General features: G+C 40.8%; 1 protein-coding gene across 1 annotated transcript in view; it reads left to right on the top strand.

Moving 5' to 3' along the window:
• The window catches only part of LOC114031498 (solute carrier family 22 member 2-like), a 42,675-nt gene extending 32,047 nt beyond the window's left edge, over positions 1–10,628 (top strand). Inside the window, exons 7-11 of the mRNA XM_027846597.1 lie at positions 696–910; positions 2,549–2,657; positions 4,351–4,463; positions 7,089–7,188; positions 9,462–10,628. Of these exons, the coding sequence (XP_027702398.1) occupies positions 696–910; positions 2,549–2,657; positions 4,351–4,463; positions 7,089–7,188; positions 9,462–9,519 (595 nt within the window). The 3' untranslated portion in view covers positions 9,520–10,628. The remainder of the gene's footprint in view (positions 1–695; positions 911–2,548; positions 2,658–4,350; positions 4,464–7,088; positions 7,189–9,461) is intronic.
• The last annotated feature ends 6,433 nt before the right edge of the window (positions 10,629–17,061 follow it).

The following is a 17,061-nucleotide window of genomic DNA, read 5'->3' as shown; positions in this document are numbered from 1 at the left end:
ACCTTGGGTAAAATGGGAAAAGCAAGGTTTTGGAGTCAGAGGATTTAGCTTCAAACCTCAAATTTACTGCTTCTTAGCTGTGGGTAAATAGCTTCAGTTCCCTGGGCCTCCATATCTTCTCTGTATGTTGAGGGGGTCATATACTACATAACCCCCAGTCTCTTCCAATTATGTTCCTTTAATTCTAAGATAATATATCATTGAGCCTAGGAAACTGCTTTGCTAAAAAGGTTTCCTGTTTGTTTTGCTATTTCCTTCTCCAGCTCATTTTACAGATGAGGAAACTGAGGCAAACGGGGTTAAGTGACTTGCTGGAGGTCACACAGCTAGTGAGGTCTGAGGTCACATTTGAACTCAGGATGAGTCTTCCTGACTTGAGACCCAGTGCTCTATTCACTGTGCCACCTAGCTGCCCAAAATTATTATTGTTACCACAAAATTACCTGAGACATTTGTCTTAAGCACCTATCATGGGATTGGGGGTAGGTGGGGCTGAACTTTCCTTCTCTATCCTATATACAAATCAGTTTTTCAGTGAACAAGTAGGGTATTAATTTCAGCCAAGCATCTTTCTATATAAGAGGTGTGTGTCATTAGATGTGTGCTTTTTTCTTTGTTTTTCCTAGCCCGCCAAAAAGTAATGAAGAAACGATCAAAAAGAGCTTGACCTTGTTCTGCTTCTTTTCTTTGCTAAGGTTCACAAGTGCTGTGCTTTATCAGGGCCTCATCATGCACATGGGACTTGCAGGTGGGAATATCTATTTGGATTTCTTCTATTCTGCTCTGGTTGAGTTCCCAGCTGCTTTTATCATTATCTTCACCATTGATCGCATTGGCCGCCGCTACCCTTGGGCTGCATCAAATATGGCGGCTGGGGCAGCCTGTCTCATCTCAGCTTTTCTTCCCGATGGTGAGTTTGAGGGTCATTCTTTGGCTTTCCAAAAAGGCCATTTTGTTCATTTCTTCAAATGATGACACAATGCAGATGCTTTTTCCAATGTTTATTAATAATAAAGATGATGATGATGAAGAAAATGGTGAAAAATATTATAATGAGATAATAATAATAACAAAGGAATATATCATATAAATTCAGGATAAGAGTTGTTCAGGTGTTTTTCAGTTATGTCCGACTCTTCATGACCCCATTTGGGGTTTTCTTGACAAAGATACTGGAGTGGTTTGCCATTTCCTTCTCTAGGTCATTTTACAGACAAGGAAACTGAGTTAAAAGATTTGTCCAGGATCACACAGCTAGTATGTGTCTGAGACAAGATTTGAACTCATGTAGATGAGTCTTCCTGACTCCAAGCCCAGTGCTTTGTCCACTGCACCATGTAGCTTCCCTTTCAGGGTAAGAACAAATCAGAAATCTAGATTCCTATAATCAGCAGTTGAAAGCAATGTTAAGAGATTAAGGAGATATAAGGAGTTAAAGCAGTGTAAAGAACAAAGCACGAAATTCAATACCCATCAAAAACTTAAAAACAGATGCTCCAACAAGTAAGAAATCAAAGGCAAGATAGAATCCCTGAAAAAGAAGGCTGCTTCTCATACAATCATGGGATCATAGATTTAGAATTGGAAGGGTCATTCGGGGTCATCTTCTCTACCCTCTCATCTGAGGCTCACAGAATTGGAGTTATTTGCTCAAGGTCACACAGGCAGTAAATGGCAGCTCCCTGACTCCAACTCTAGACTTCTGATGGCAAATCCAATGTTCTTTGTATACTGCCTCAAAAAGATAAAATGCTGAAAAACCATAGAATCAATGGGTCATTCTCTTACCCTTATGTAGCTTCCACACTGTGATGATCACACACAAAGTAGAACACCAAAGGCCCCAGTTAAAGAAAATGGAAGGTCATTTGAACAATATGGAATTTTATTGGACTACTTCAAGTAGCCACTATCTATCAAAAAATTTTTTCTAAATTTCATTATTTTCCAAAGTATGTGCGTGTATGAGTATGTGTGAGCCACAGCTCCCCTCACAGTTGACTTTCCTCCCAAGAGTCTGGGTCAATTCATTCTGGGGACAGTCTTCATAGTGATAGTCCATTTTCCATGAGGTGCCAAGGGGTCACTTGAGACCAATCAATTCGTTTATGAGCCATCAAGGTACCAATAAGTACCCTAGATAGGGAAGTGCTGTTAGAAGTTCCTAATAAAAACTACCATTCTATAAGATTATCAAGTTAATTGGTAATTCACACAGTGACTAGAGATGTTAAGTTCCATGAAGGCTGGGATCCATGTTAATTAAACTTTGTCATCTATCCTGGAACTAGCATTGCTCAAGTGCTCTACATGTAGTGGGTGCTTAATAAATGTTTGTTGATTTGGACTGAATTAGAACAAAATGGAACAGAGAATTTTCTGAAATATTTTCCTGTTATTTAGAAAAGTTATCATTGCTCCCATCCTTATTCCAGAGATATAGAAACTCTCATTATTAGATGCCATTTGTAAGATTATATGGTATCATAGTAGTACGCCTAAGTATTTTTCTTACTCCAATCTATATGTTGAAATCTTTTCCCTCTAGATCTAATGTGGCTAAAAATTACAGTTGCATGCCTGGGTAGATTGGGGATCACAATGGCCTATGAAATGGTTTGCCTGGTCAATGCTGAATTGTATCCCACATTCATCAGGTAAGAGGAATTTGCTCAGCATGAAGAATGAAATGACCAGAAATGTTTGCCTATTGATGCAATGACACAGCATGGACTTTGTTGTTTTTGATTATGTGGCAGAGGTCATGGGGGCAAAGTGCCCTGATGTCAACCCTTCTATAGCTTACAAATGCAAATTGTGGACTGAATAGAAAGAACATATAGGGAAAACCAAGAATGTTTGGGATAAGCTTCAAACTGCTCAGGAAATGCCAAGTTACAAAAGGGAAGATCAGTTTAAAGAGCTAATCAACTGACAAGTCCTATGGATTAAAAGCCCCTCAGAATTAAGGTTGCTGGGAGAAATACCAACAATCTCAGATATTCAGATGATAGTACTCTGATGGCAGAAAGTTTAGAAGAATTAAGAAGCCTCTTGATGAGGGTGAAAAAAGGAGAGTGTAAAAGTTGGCTTGAAGCTTAACATCAAAAAACTAAGATCTTGGCAACAGGTTCCATCACTTCCTGGCAAATAGAGGGAGAAGAAATGGAAGCAATATCAGATTTTATGTTCGTGGGCTCAAAGATTACTGCAAATGGTGACTGTAGCCATGAAATTAAAAGACAATTGTTCCTTGGAAGGAAAGCCATGGCAAATATAGCTGTTGTTATTCAGTCGTGTCTGACTCTTTGTGACCTCTTTTAGGGTTTTCTTGGCGAAGATACTGGAGTGGTTTGCCATTTCCTTCTCCAGCTCATTTTACAGATGAGGAAGCTGAAACAAACAGCGTTAAATGACTTTCCCAGGGTCACATAGCTAGTGTCTTAGGCCACATTTGAACTCATGAAGATGAATTTTCCTGAGCCCAGGCCTGGCTCTCTATCCACTGTGCCACCTACCTACAATCTGGACAACAAAGGACCATACAATCAAATCTATGGTTTTTTCCATTAGTAATGTGTAACTGACATAGTAATGTATGATGTATAATGTATATATATAATACATAATTATATAATAATGATATATAATAATGATATATGCTAACTGTATAAGGAAAGCTGAGTGCCACAGAATTAACACTTTCAAATTATGATACTGGAGAAGACTTTTGAGAGTCCCTTGGATAGCAAGGAGATCAAATCAGTCAATACTTAAGGAAATTAATTCAGACTGCTCATTAAAAGGACAAATACTGAAGGTGAACCTTAAATACTTTGGCCACATAATAAGATGGAAAAGACCCTGATATTGGGGAAAATTGAAGGAAAAAGGAGAAAGGGACAGCAGAGGATGAGATGAATAGATAGTGTCATGGAAGCAATGAAGATGAAGTTGGACAGACTTCAGGAGATATTGGAGGATAGGAAAGCTTGGTGTGCTATGGTCCATGGGGTCATGAAAAGTCAGACATGACTGAACAAATGAACAACTACAAATGGATAAGAGGAGATGTACCACTGAGAAACAACCTGACTTCAAATTTGATACTTTGAGCCTTCATTGACAAGGAAAATTGTGTTGTTTCTCCCTTGAAATTATGAGCAAAAGGTATCATATATAATGAGAGAGTAAACCATTTTCATTTTCCTTCTGCTTTGAAAAATTTTTAGCAGTTGCCTAAAGAGAAGATGTCTTAGGGACCTAAGAAAATATTTGAGGTGTTTTGAGATGTTGTTTGGGGGTTTTGAGCTACCATATTTTGATCTATAAAAACTTTTCTATTTTTAGGAATCTTGGTGTAATGGTCTGCTCTTCAATGTGTGATATCGGTGGAATGGTAACACCATTCCTTGTCTACAGGTTGACTGATCTCTGGCATGAACTCCCCCTACTGGTTTTTGGTAAGAGTTAAATCTTGTTTTTTACAGAATGAAAAAAAAATTGTCCAAAATATAATTTCTAAATACCTTAGTTATTCCATCAGAGAATAAGGATTGTGTAATTATCTCCTAATAGTAGATAAGTGGGGAACACAAGAATGATATCTCCAAATGACCTCAAAATTTTCCTTTTGTCAGTAGTTTCATCTTTCCTTACCAAGCATTTCTTCAGAGCTGCTAACAGGTAAAGTGCTAGCAGGAAGATTGTCTCCCTCCTCACCCTCCAAAGTCCAGTCAAAGTGGTTTATTTGCTGTTCCTTGTACACAATGTTCTGTCTCCCACCTCTGGGCCTTTGTATTAACTGTTCACCACACTTAAAATACTATGGCCATCTTCTTCTTGGCCTTTTGGAAATCCTACCTATTGTTTACAAGGCAAAATGAACATAATATAAATTTTAGAGAAACAGGAGCAAAATGGGGAAGTGTAAGAGGCAGAGTGGTATAATTGAAAAAGCCCAGCACAGAATTTGGAATTTCCAACTTAGTACCTGTGTATTAAGTATATCATTGAGACATACTCTCTTCTATCACTATTCTATGCTGCCCCTCAATTATAACATGTTTCCTTACTTGTGACCTTCTAGAATAGTGCAGTTCTCTGACTTTTCTGGATCTTCACCCAGAACACACCCACTAACCAGAGGCGTTCCCCCAGACTCTGTTCTGGATCCTCTTTCACTTCTCTCTCCATACTAGATCACCTGGGGATCTCATCAGCTCCTGTTGATTCAGTTATTATCTCCATGAAGATCATTTTCAGATCTATTTTCCAGACCTTAACCTCTCTCCTGATCTCCAGTCCCATATCACAACTACCTATTAGGTATTTCCAGCAGAAAGTCACATAGACATCTGAATCCCAACATTTTCAAAAGAGAACTTATTATCTTTCCCCCTCTTCATTACTTTTTTTGTTTTGTTTGTTTATTTGTTTTTGTTGGGCAATGGGGTTAAGTGACTTGCCCAGGGTCACACAGCCAGTAAGTGTTATGTGTCTGAGGCCAGACTTGAACTCAGGTCCTCCTGAATCTAGGGCCGGTGTTCTATCCACTTCGCCACCTAGCTGCCCCCTTTTCATTACTTCTTTATAAACTGTTAAGGGAGTCACCAATCTCCCATTCACTCAGGCTTGCAACCTAGGTGTTATCCTTGTCTCCTCACTCTCCCATATCAGTGAGTCAACATTTATGTAAACACTTAATATATTCCAAACATTGTGCTAAGTGCTGAGCATGCAAATATGAAAAAAGAAAAACAGTCCCTGTCCTTAAGGAGCTTACAATCTAATGGGGGAAGACAAAGCACAAAAGGAAACTGAAAAATTGGAGGGGGAGGTACCAAGCTTGGGGACACAATGGAGAATTCCAAAGGAGTGAAGCTGGGTGGGAAATGAAGAAATGGCTGGCCTGGCCCCCCTCCTTAAATAGAGGTTTGGGGAGGAGCTCTCCACTCTGTCCTCCAATAGAGGGATCTCAGGGGCAGAGGATACTGAGGAGGTATGAGCCCAGTTCTACCTTCACAACATTTCTCTTCCAAGATAGATTGTCTCCTCTGATGCTACCATCACCAATGGTACAGGCCCCATCACCTCACATCTGGATTATTGTAATAGTCTCTGGTTGGTTTCCCTGTCTCAAGACTCTCCCCACTCCAGTCCATCCTCCACTCAGCTGTCAAAATGATCTACCTAAAGCAAAGGTTTGAGCCTATAACCTGCTTTCCCCTGCCCATTTCAGTCAACTCCACTAGCTTTCTATTAGCTCCAGAATCAAATATGATCTCTGTTTGGCTTTTAAAGCCCTTCACCACCTGACCCATTCCTGCTTTTCCAATCTTCTTACATTCTACTCCCTGATCTAAGTGACATTGGTTTCTTTTCATTCCTTATACAAGCCACCTCACTTCCCAACTCTCTTTCTTTTCATTGACTCTCCCTGGTGGCTGGAATGTCCTACACCTTCAACTCTACCTCCTGGCTGGTCCTGGCTGCCTTTAAACCTCAGCTAAAATTCCACCTTTTTCTAGTCCCCCTCAAGGTTAGTGCTGTCCCTTTGAGATTATCTCCAATTTACCCTGTATGTGTCTTATATGTACATAGTTGTTTGCATGTTGTCTCCTGTCATTAGAACTTGAACTCCATGAGAGCACAGACCATTTTTGTCATTCTTTATATCCTTACCTTATAGCACCATACGTTACACATAGTATGTGTCTGATAAATGCTGTTGACTCGTTTACTTGACAGTTCACCTCCTGGTCATTTTTGCCACCAAGGTTTTTTTCTAACATCAAAGATTCACAATAATATGGACTTACTGGCCAAGGATGACTTCTAACTCAATTTTCAAGAGTTTCTTTTTCCTGTAAGGAATTTTTATTATGCATAGTTTTGCTATCAGTATCATATTTATGATGAAAAAAATAGAGTAACTAGCAGTTGTAAAAGAATCTGTAAATAAATATGGTACGATGATTTTAAAAAATCAAGTTAGTTCTAATTATAAAAAAAAAACACATTATTTAGCCCTAAATGGGACTTCACATGTGTAGCCTGGATTCTGACTATGTATGTTTAACTTCTAGCTATGATTGGCTTAATCGCTGGGGTGTTGGTATTGATGCTACCTGAGACCAAAGGGAAGACCTTACCTGAGAGCATTGAAGAAGTTGAAAATATGCAGAGGTAAGGTGCCATGGCTTCTAAAGGAAAATGGAAATCTGCATCCAATGTTGTTAGCAGGCCTCTTGATGGAATGTACCTCAGACATTTCTATTGTGTGTATCTGGGCCAAATGTGCCAGGTTAAATCCAAGAACGCAAGACTTTCTCTAGTTTTTAGCTCTTTGGGCCATCTGTACACAGTTGTTTGAGAGAGCATAGAGGGGTCTAAAACCTGGCCTAGAAGGAGAATATCACAGAATCTGATTACAGGTCTTCAAAGTCACCAACTCCGACCTCCCATTCAGTTCAGAAATTCTTTCTAGAGCATCCCTGATGCTTGGTACATCATGCAGCCTCTGCTTGAACACTTCCAGAGTCTTTATAGATGTTTCCACAGCTGGGCTCTCAAAAGAAGAAATTAGGCATCTAAGTCTCCATACATATTACTTTGAATTTGACATTTTTTAAAAATTACAAAGCAGTTTTTTTTGACCCCTGACCCAACATTGCAGTTCACCGCTTTTGATTTTTTCCTATTCGTATCGAATTTCTGTTCTTTTTTCTCCATTTAATTTTGCCTCTTGTTAATTTGTTACGTGATGGAGAGATGTTATTGATAAAAACGTGAGCCCAAAACAGGGTGGGCCTGAAATGACCTGAACCAGTCCCCGAAATCTAAATCAACCAATTAAAAAAATTTAATAGGAAATAACCCATACCAAAAGATACTATTTCCCATCAAGTGCCGAAAGCTGTGCCCAACATAATGGTTGACTCTCTCTGAGGTGGGAATATGTGGCGGTGGGTGATGGTGAAAAGGATTCTATGTAGGTTGCCAAAGAAGTTTTTCTAGGTTTTAAGAAGAATCAGCGCAATTAGGGGAGGGGGAGAATCTAGACCTGTGATTTTGTCAGTGTTGGGGTATTGCCAATGCGGAGACATCTTCCACCTATGTAGATCATTAGGGTAGCTGTAATTTATAGTCTTAGCAAGTTCCCCAGAGGAATTAGCTGGTGTGTGTCAGACAGATTTGAACACCGGAATTCCTGACTCTGAGACCAGTCTACTTGTTCACTATGCGATGCTAATTCAAACACAAAACACTTCGCAGAAAGCAGCGTGGTATAGCAGCAAGAACGCTGGATTTTAAGCCGGAGAATGTGGGTTCAAATTCCAACTTTGACACTATTTTCTGAGTGACCTAAGGTAAATCACTTCGCCACTCTGGGCTTCAATCTCATCATCTGTAGAGCCAGAGATCCAAACGGGACAACCTCTAAGGTTTCATTCCAACCTTAGATATCTGACAAAGTCATAAGCTTTTTCTAACCTCTCTTGGTGAGAATTTCAGTCAACTGATAATTCTTTCTAGGTATGGCACATGATCTGTAAATGATGAATATTTTTAAAGAATCTTTTGTCTATTAGGATGTACGTGCCAGTCAAGGAGGTCACTATGATGCACAGATATTAAACATGTTTATTTCAATTATTCCTATTTAAGTAATCCACAGAAACTTCTCCTAAGAGTAACACAGAGGGTTTTTGTTTTAGTATTACAGTGGAATTCCTGCTCTCAAAAATGGGAACTTGAGTCTTGCATGACCATATAAACAAAGACATACCTAAAAGAAATGGCCAAAGCAGAAACACAAGGGCATTGGCATGCTCTGTTTGAGATCTTAGAGATGGTTATGAGAATTTGATCGATGACCCATAATAAACTCTTCTGCATATAATATCTGTGGGATATTACAAGTTAGGATTATTATAGGGCTGTTATTCAACCCCATACCCATCTTTTGCACTTCTTGAAATATGACATGCCTTTAAGGTGATCACTGAGGCAGATTTTAAAAAGCCTATTTGAATTAAATTCCTCCCTTTTCAGACTGGGGTGGAAGGAAATTAACATCTCAGGAGACTTTCACTTGGTTTCTACTTTAAGAACTATTGGCAATAGAACATATCTGTGACTTTAATCTATTCTAACATGGAGTTTATAAACTCCCATCTGTTTCCCTTGGTATTAAAGGACTGGGTGAAGGGCTTTGGGTCAGTCCTGCAGCCTAGATGAGAAAGGAATTACAAATCTCCTGTGTTTACTATTGATCAGTTTCTTTGAGTTTCTCATTTGAGAATGGCAGCTCAGAATCCATTGTGGAGTTCAGTCTAACCAACCCTTATTCTGTATCATTCTCCCTTTTCATCTGGCGTTGTTGTGAGGACTTTCCTTTGATCTCTAATCTCCTCATTATTTCTTTCTTCCCTCTCGACCTTGTTTTGTCTCCACAGACAAAGAAAAACTAAAGAGAAAATCATTTACCTCCAGGTCCAGAAACCAGAAGTTTAACTTAACTAAGAAGAAAGGAAATCACCCCCAGTTATGACCTGCTTTTCATGACCCAAAGCCTGGAAACAGAATTATTCACCCAACACAAACCCCATACAATCTTACTTCCCTTTATACCTCCTAATCTTAGATGTATATCCTAATAGAACTTGTAACGCTATTGACCCAGAGGACCAAAGGCTTAGGGAGCTATATCCTGTCAACCCCACCCACCCCCCACAGCACTCTCCAGGTCCCAGCTTTCCCAGGATAATGACCATCACTTTGTATGGGAATTGTTCCACCTTTGTATTTCCATTATTGACCCCTTTCTCCATAGTTACTTGTGCCCTGGAAACAGTGAAAGTGATGGGGGGAGATGGGAAGAAACAGTAACTTATAAAGAAGAGAATGTGTTTTGCTGATTGAAGAAAAATATCAAGGTCATTGCCTGATTGTCCACAATGGCTGAAAACATTTTTGAATACGCCCTTCTGTACAATGAATGAGGAAATTTCTGAATACCGTGCTTATTTTCTGTGGCCTACTTGAATGCTTACTGTGTGGTTAAGAGGAACTCAAAATAACGGAATTGAGGAGAAATCAGTTATTCCCTTTTGTCTTCAGACTGGATGATAACTGAGCAATTCTGTGCCAATGCTAACACAGTCCTTCTTTAAAGATCCAGAAAGGGGCTGTGATGACTGGGCTGCTGCTTGTTAGGATGGCATCATTAAGGGTACACAGATGGTAAAGATTTTACAAGCTGGTGAAAACTGCAAAGGCACATGTTTCTTGTTTTCTATACTTATCTACAAGACTAAGATGAAAACGCTATTGAGTTTGGCCAAGGCTGAAACAGTAATAACAATAATGCCACTTTGAGATACAGAATTGTGTTAGTAAGTGTCATAGCTATATCTCCAAGCCAGGGCCTCTAAAGCCAATTCTAGGGTTCTTTTCTCTATACCTCACAAGATCAAGTTGTTTGTGCAACTTGGATAGCATAAAAGGATGGATAGCATAAAAGGCCAGGGGAAGAAAGGTAGGTAGAGGACTGGGAGTCAAGAAAATGAGTTAAAATCTTGCCTCAGATACTTAACTAGCTTTGTAATCCTTAGTAAATCACTTAACCGCTCACTCTGTGTCTCAGTTTCCTCATCTGTAAAGGGGGAAGGGAATAAGCACTTATATAGTGCCTCCTATGTGCCAGTCACTGTGCTAAGCATTTTTGAAAAGTAAATATTATCTTATTTGAGCCTCACAACAATCTTGTCAGGTAGGTGCAGTTATTATCCATTATTCCTCATCTGTAAAATGAGAGAGTAGGACTTCATGGGTTCTAAATAGCCTTTCGGCTCTAGTTCTATGAGCTTACGATCTCATAACTGAGAGAGTCAAAAACAAAAACAGAGCATAATAGAAAATAAATAGCAGCTCAATGATTCTTCCATATACCTGGGCTCCATCCTCCCACAAACGCCACCCCCTCAGTGAATACTAGACACATATAAGATACATGTTTTGCCTGTGTGCACGTATAGAGGAATACACATGAAAGAAACACATGTAGACATGGCAACTCATGTCTCTGATGCTTCAGGCTCATGAACATATTCTGGGGCTATTATTATGATGATTCTTCTCCACTAGCTCCACTGGTTTGGTTCCATTGGGCATAGCTTGTATGATTTCTTTTTGCTTGCTTCTTCTGGCTTCGGCCAGCGTCCTTAGCTGGAGCATTATCTTCCTCACAGTTGGACAAGCGGACCCCGCTGTGTTCTTTTCGTTCAAAATCCTAAGGGTTTCTTTGTTCTCTCTTTAAAAAAGACGGAAACCTTAACACACCTAGTCATAGGACCAGAGAGGGGGAAAAAAACAAATCTTCTGACAGGAGGGGAAAAAAAAAACATGCAGACATTTTTTCCCCTCAGGTAGTAGTTTGCTTGTTTCTTGGCTAGAAAAGGTGTTACCCTCCAAGAGAGTTCTGTTCCAGGCACCAGTCTCTCAGGATCAGAGAGCAGAGTCACTCCCAGCTAGCTAATGCCCTCAGGTTTAATAATATTATCTGAACTATATTTCCTGGTCGATAAGAGTTGTGTTTCATTCAGATTCTCTCTCTCTGTCTCTCTGTCTTTCTCCCTATCTCTCTGTCTCTATCTCTCTATCTCTGTCTCTGTCTCTTTCTTTCTCTGTCTCTCTCTGTCTCTGTCTCTCTCTGTGTCTCTCTGTTTCTCTCCATCTCTATCTCTCTTTCTCTATCTCTGTCTGTTTCTGTCTCTTTGTCTCTCTCCTTGTCCCCTCTCCTCTTCTCTCCCTCTCTCCCTTCCTTCCTTGCCCTGTCTCTGCTTCTCCCCACTCCCTCCTCTTTTCCTGTCTGTCTGTCTGTCTCTCCTAACTATAAATTTCTTAAAACATACTTTTGCACCTTCTTAGCACCAGCACAATGTGCATCATATACAAAGGCAAGCAGTGAGGCTTGGTGGAAAGAGGACTGGATTTAGAATTCGGTCTGGGTTCAGATTCTGCCTCTATTATTCTCTCTCTAAGGAAAGAGCTCTCCTTTTCCTAAACTGCAGTTTGCTCAGCTGTAAAATGGGAAAATTAGATTAGCTGGTCTCTAAGCTTCTTCCCAATTCTTGATACGTGATCCCAGTATTCCGTAAATATTTGACTTATTGGCCCAAACTTTGCTTTTATACTAAAGTATCCACATTTTATATTCTACTTAGGCAGATGCGAGAACAAAAGGGTATGTTCGTCATGATCTGAGCAGTCTCTGATAGTAGCTAGCACTTAAAGCACAATAATATTTGCAAAGCACTTTACAAATATTATCTCATTTCATCATGACCACAATCCTGGGAGGCAGGCAATATTGTTTTCTCCATTTTGTAGGTGAGGGAACTGAGGTAAACAGGGTTAAGTGACTTGCCCAGGGTCACACAGCTAGTAAGTGTCTGAGACCAGATTTGAACTCAGGTCTCCCTGATACGGGTCCAGCCCTCTTTCCACTGTGCCACCCAGCTGTCTCTGAGTTCCAGAGAATACTTAACTCACAAGTGTCTTTTGAGACAGTTATTATTATCCCCATTTTACTAATAAGAAAACTGAGGCTCAGAGAGATTTAAGTAATTTGCCAATGGTGACACAGGAAGTCGTAGCATCAGGACTAAAACCCAAGTCTAGTGAATTCAAGGCCAGCACATGATACACTGACTAGCATAGCATCTCTCATGCCAATTTTCTTATTCTAACCACTCAGTTACATCACAGGGATCACAAATCTAGAGCTGAAAGAACCCTCAAAAGCAATCTATTTCAAAGTAATCATTTTAAAGACAAGGACTGAGATCCAGGGAGTTTAAGTGACTCGTCACTTGGACATCTGTGTGACCAAGGTCACATGGGTAGAATGTGTCAGTAGCAGGATTTGAACTCAGTTCCTGGAACTCTAAAGCCAGTATTCTTTCCGCCGCAATATGCTAACACTACTACCCATGCTCTCCCACCTTTTCCTTCCCTCTCTACCTTAAAGGAGCGACTTCATTTAATTAAGAAGCTCCTTGTCTGGTGTCAAGCAATTTTTGGAGAGGTGGAGAGGAAAATAAGACTGAATTTGCTTTCCATGTGATCATCACTGGCCAGCAGAGCCACCACCTTCAAAGAAACAAGACTCATCTCTCAAAGGCTGGCTTAAAGATATGGAACATTCTGGAAGTTCAGCAACATCCTGGCTATTGTTATTTACTCACTGATGCACGCATGGCATCTTGCAAGTCTGCTTGGCAAAGAATAGTTCTCTTGATTGTTCCATCAAACATGCAACTGGAGGCTGGGATTAGCAAAACCAATGCCAGAAACAGATTAATCCAACCCAAACACTCAACTAATTGTGGAATTTATGTGCTGGAAAGGGCAGAGGAGGATACCCACTTAACTCTCGTCACTCAGCCAAACACTGTGAGATGCTATCAGACCCAGTTACGAGGTACTAAATGCTGAAATAGGCAGCAAATCTATTAATAACCATTTACCCCCCTAAAGGCCATTAAATATTTTTACTCTACATCATTTTGACATGTTAGGCCACTCTAAAAGCAACCTGGTACAGTGGATAGAGTGCTGGACTTGGAGAAAGAAGGAAGACTAGGAGAATCAGGCTCCCCAGTGTGCTGATTCCACCCCTACCTCAAGATCTTGGGGAACAATTCCATTTCTTACCCTAGTCTGAAGGGTCCTCCCCAGCAGGATAGAGGAGAGGATGAAGTGAAAAGGGCACCCTAAGTAAAAACATGAATAAGGTATAGAAAAGGCTATTCTATTCCCACCCAGAAAAAAGGAGATGTTTTAAACAATAGTAAGAGAATGATTACAATCACTTGAGAAGCGGGCATTCAAGTTTCCTCTGTACATTTGCTTTTGTTTTTTTTGCTAGGCAATGGGGTTAAGTGACTTGCCCACGGTCACACTGCTGGTAAGTGTCCAGTGTCTGAGGCTGGATTTGAACTCAGGTCCTCCTGACTCCAGGGCTGGTGCTTCTATCCACTACACCACCTAGCTGTCCTTCTCTACATTTGCAACAGAGATACTTGTTAGCTATTTTATATTTCAACTCTACTGCTAAAAGTCTGATCCACACCAAGTGGGCTCTTTTCTTATGGTGGGTTCTCCATCTGAGAGCAATTCCTTCCCCTCCTTGACCAGTCTTCCACTGCCTCTACTGTTGTTGCTCCAACCGCTCCCATAGCCAATATGGCCCCAGAAGTAGGGGGGAGGTGGAGATAGATGCCAGCTGCTGTTTTAATTCTCACAAAGTCTGTACTAAAGGAAAGAACATACAAACAGAAGGCAGCACCAACCCTCCTAGAGGCTTGCCTACAAGACCATGAGCTCATGGGACCAGGAGACTGGAGGGAAGGGCATACCACCCCTCAAGCCTCTATAGCTATGAGAGCCATTCTTACAACTCAAAGTCAGCAGGAAGAAGAAAGACCTGAGGGATAGAGTTTGGCAGCCAAATAAAGATGTCATCGTGCCTGATAAGAGAAAGCAACTCAAGGATATCTACACCTGCTCTGAAGGTACGTCTTGTTCCTTCCCCAACCTATTGGGCAATTGCATCTCTGACACCTTAGAAGGAACTGGAAAATTTATTGTCATTCATAAATGATAGATTTAGAGCAAGACAGGACCTTGGAGGCCACTAAGTGTCAATCCTTCATTTTACAGAGGAGGAAACTGAGGCACAAAGAAGTTAAGTGACTTTCTCAAGGGCACTTAGCTAGTAAGTATCTGAAGCAGGATTAAAACCCATGCTTCTTGCCTCCAAGTCCAATGCTCTATTTACTGGAGCCCCTCTGATGGTGCACTGGGTGACAGTCATAATGCCTGGTACAGTTCTTTGTAGACCTGCATGATTCCCTCTATCTCTGGGTCTCTGACAGCAGCAGCCCCCAGCCACATGTTCTGGTCTATCTTTTAAAGTGCCCCATTTACTGGGATATTTTGGCACCTCTTCGCACTCCGGGATGTTTTCTCTTGTTGCCTTTTGTTTCTGATGTGGAATGCATAGGTCCTGGTCAAAAATGAAAATGGGAGAATAAAAAAAAAAATGAAAATGGGAAGAGAAATTAGCTAGCATTTCTTTATACAGTGATTTAAAGCTTGAGAAGTGTTGTACATAAGGTATCGCATTTGACCTTCACAACAACCTTATAAGGTAGGTGCTATTATTATCTCCATTTTACAAATAAGGAAACTGAGGCTAAGAGAGGTTAAATGACTCGCCCGTGCCCCCTAAGCTAGTAAATGTCTAAGGTAAGATTGAAATTCATTTTACCTTTCTAGTATTCCTATACCTTTGTCCCCTTATGCTACAATAAATGACCGTTGTCAACACTTCATCTTCCAACTCCAAGCATTTTCCTTGGCTGCCCTTATGCTTGGAATTCTCTCTCTCCTCATCTGCGTCTATTGGCCTCTGCGGTTTTAAGTTCTAGCTAAAATTCCACCTTCTACAAGAAGCCTTTCCCAGTCCTCCTTAATCTTGGTGCCTTCCTTCTGGGATCATCTCCAATTTATTCTCTGTATATCTTGTCTCTCCCATCACACTGAGACCTCCTTGAGAACAGAGATTGTTTCTTCACTTTTTTTTTATCCCCAGTATTTAGCACAGTGAGACACATAGACTAATGTCTGACTCCAAATCCAGAACTGTAAGATTTATCCTCTCTGTCTGTCTGTCTGTCTCTGTCTCTCTCCCTCTCTTCTCTCTCCCCCTCTCCTCTCTCTCTCTCTCCTCTCCCTCTCCTCTCCCTCTCCTCTCTCTCTCTCCCTCTCCTCTCTCTCTCCCTCTCCTCTCTCTCTCTCTCTCCCTCTCCTCTCTCTCTCTCCCTCTCCTCTCCTCTCTCTCCTTCTCCTCTCCCTCTCCTCTTTTTCTCTCTCTCTGTCTCTCTGTCTCTCTCTCTCCCTGTCTCTCTGTCTCTCTCTCCCTCTCCTCTCTCTGTCTCTCTGTCTCTCTCTGTCTCTGTCTGTCTCTCTGTCTCTCTGTCTCTCTGTCTCTGTCTCTGTCTCTCTCTCTCTCTCTCTCTCTCACTCTCTCTCTGTCTCCTCTCCTCTCCTCTCCCCCATTTGAATCTCCCCCTAGTCCCATTGTCTTTGCTGAACTCCAGTCATGTATTACCACCTGGCTGCTGGATATCTTCACCTGGATTTCCTCTGGGCATTTCAAATTAAGCATGTCTGAAAGGAAATCAATTCTATTTCTTCTTAAATCTTCCTGTCCTTGGACCATCCCTACTTCTTTTGAGGGTGTTACTGTCCTTTCACTAACCCAAGCTCACAATCTCAAAGTTATCCTTAACTCTTCCCCTCCTCCGTGATCCAAGTAGTTGCTAAGTCTTGTCTATTCTACCTCCACAACATCTCTCCCATATGCCCCTCATTCTTTACTCACAGAACCACTATTTTACTCTAGTACAGGGGTGGGGAACCCGGGGCCTTGAGGCCACCTGTAGCCCTCTAGGTCCTCAAGTGTGGCCCTTATCCAGACTTCACAGAACAAATCACCTTAATAAAAGGATTGGACTCAGTCAAACCTGGACTCAGCCAAAGGATTGCACTTGAGGACCTAGAGGGCCACAGGTGACCTCAAGACCGCAGGTTCCCCACCCCTGCTTTAGGACTTTCTGGGCTGGGCCTGACTCCAGCAAATCCCCTAATAGGTTAAGTTCAATACTGCAACAAAATGAAATACTTAGAATTCATTCCACAGTTAACAAAAGGGGATATTTACTTAGTCCCAAAAGAAGTATATTCAACATTCTGTATCAGTAGAAAGCCAATTGTTCAATTTTCAGTGTGAACATTTACACCTCAGAAGTGCAAATGCTAGATATCAGGGATTCATTCATTTGCTTTGTTGATTGTCTTGATGTAAGAAAGTGATAGAAAAAATACTAAACAATTAAGATTAAACTTAAAAGTGTGTTCATTTTTTTCTGGAGATCTGGTTATTAAATATTTACTAACACACTACTGATAGGCATTGAGGACACACCA

The sequence above is a fragment of the Vombatus ursinus genome, unplaced genomic scaffold (assembly GCF_900497805.2).
Source record: "Vombatus ursinus unplaced genomic scaffold, bare-nosed wombat genome assembly UNPS02015175.1, whole genome shotgun sequence".
Classification (NCBI taxonomy): Eukaryota; Metazoa; Chordata; class Mammalia; order Diprotodontia; family Vombatidae; genus Vombatus; species Vombatus ursinus.
Note: the sequence above shows the minus strand (reverse complement) of the source record. Positions and strands in the feature narration are given on the sequence as shown.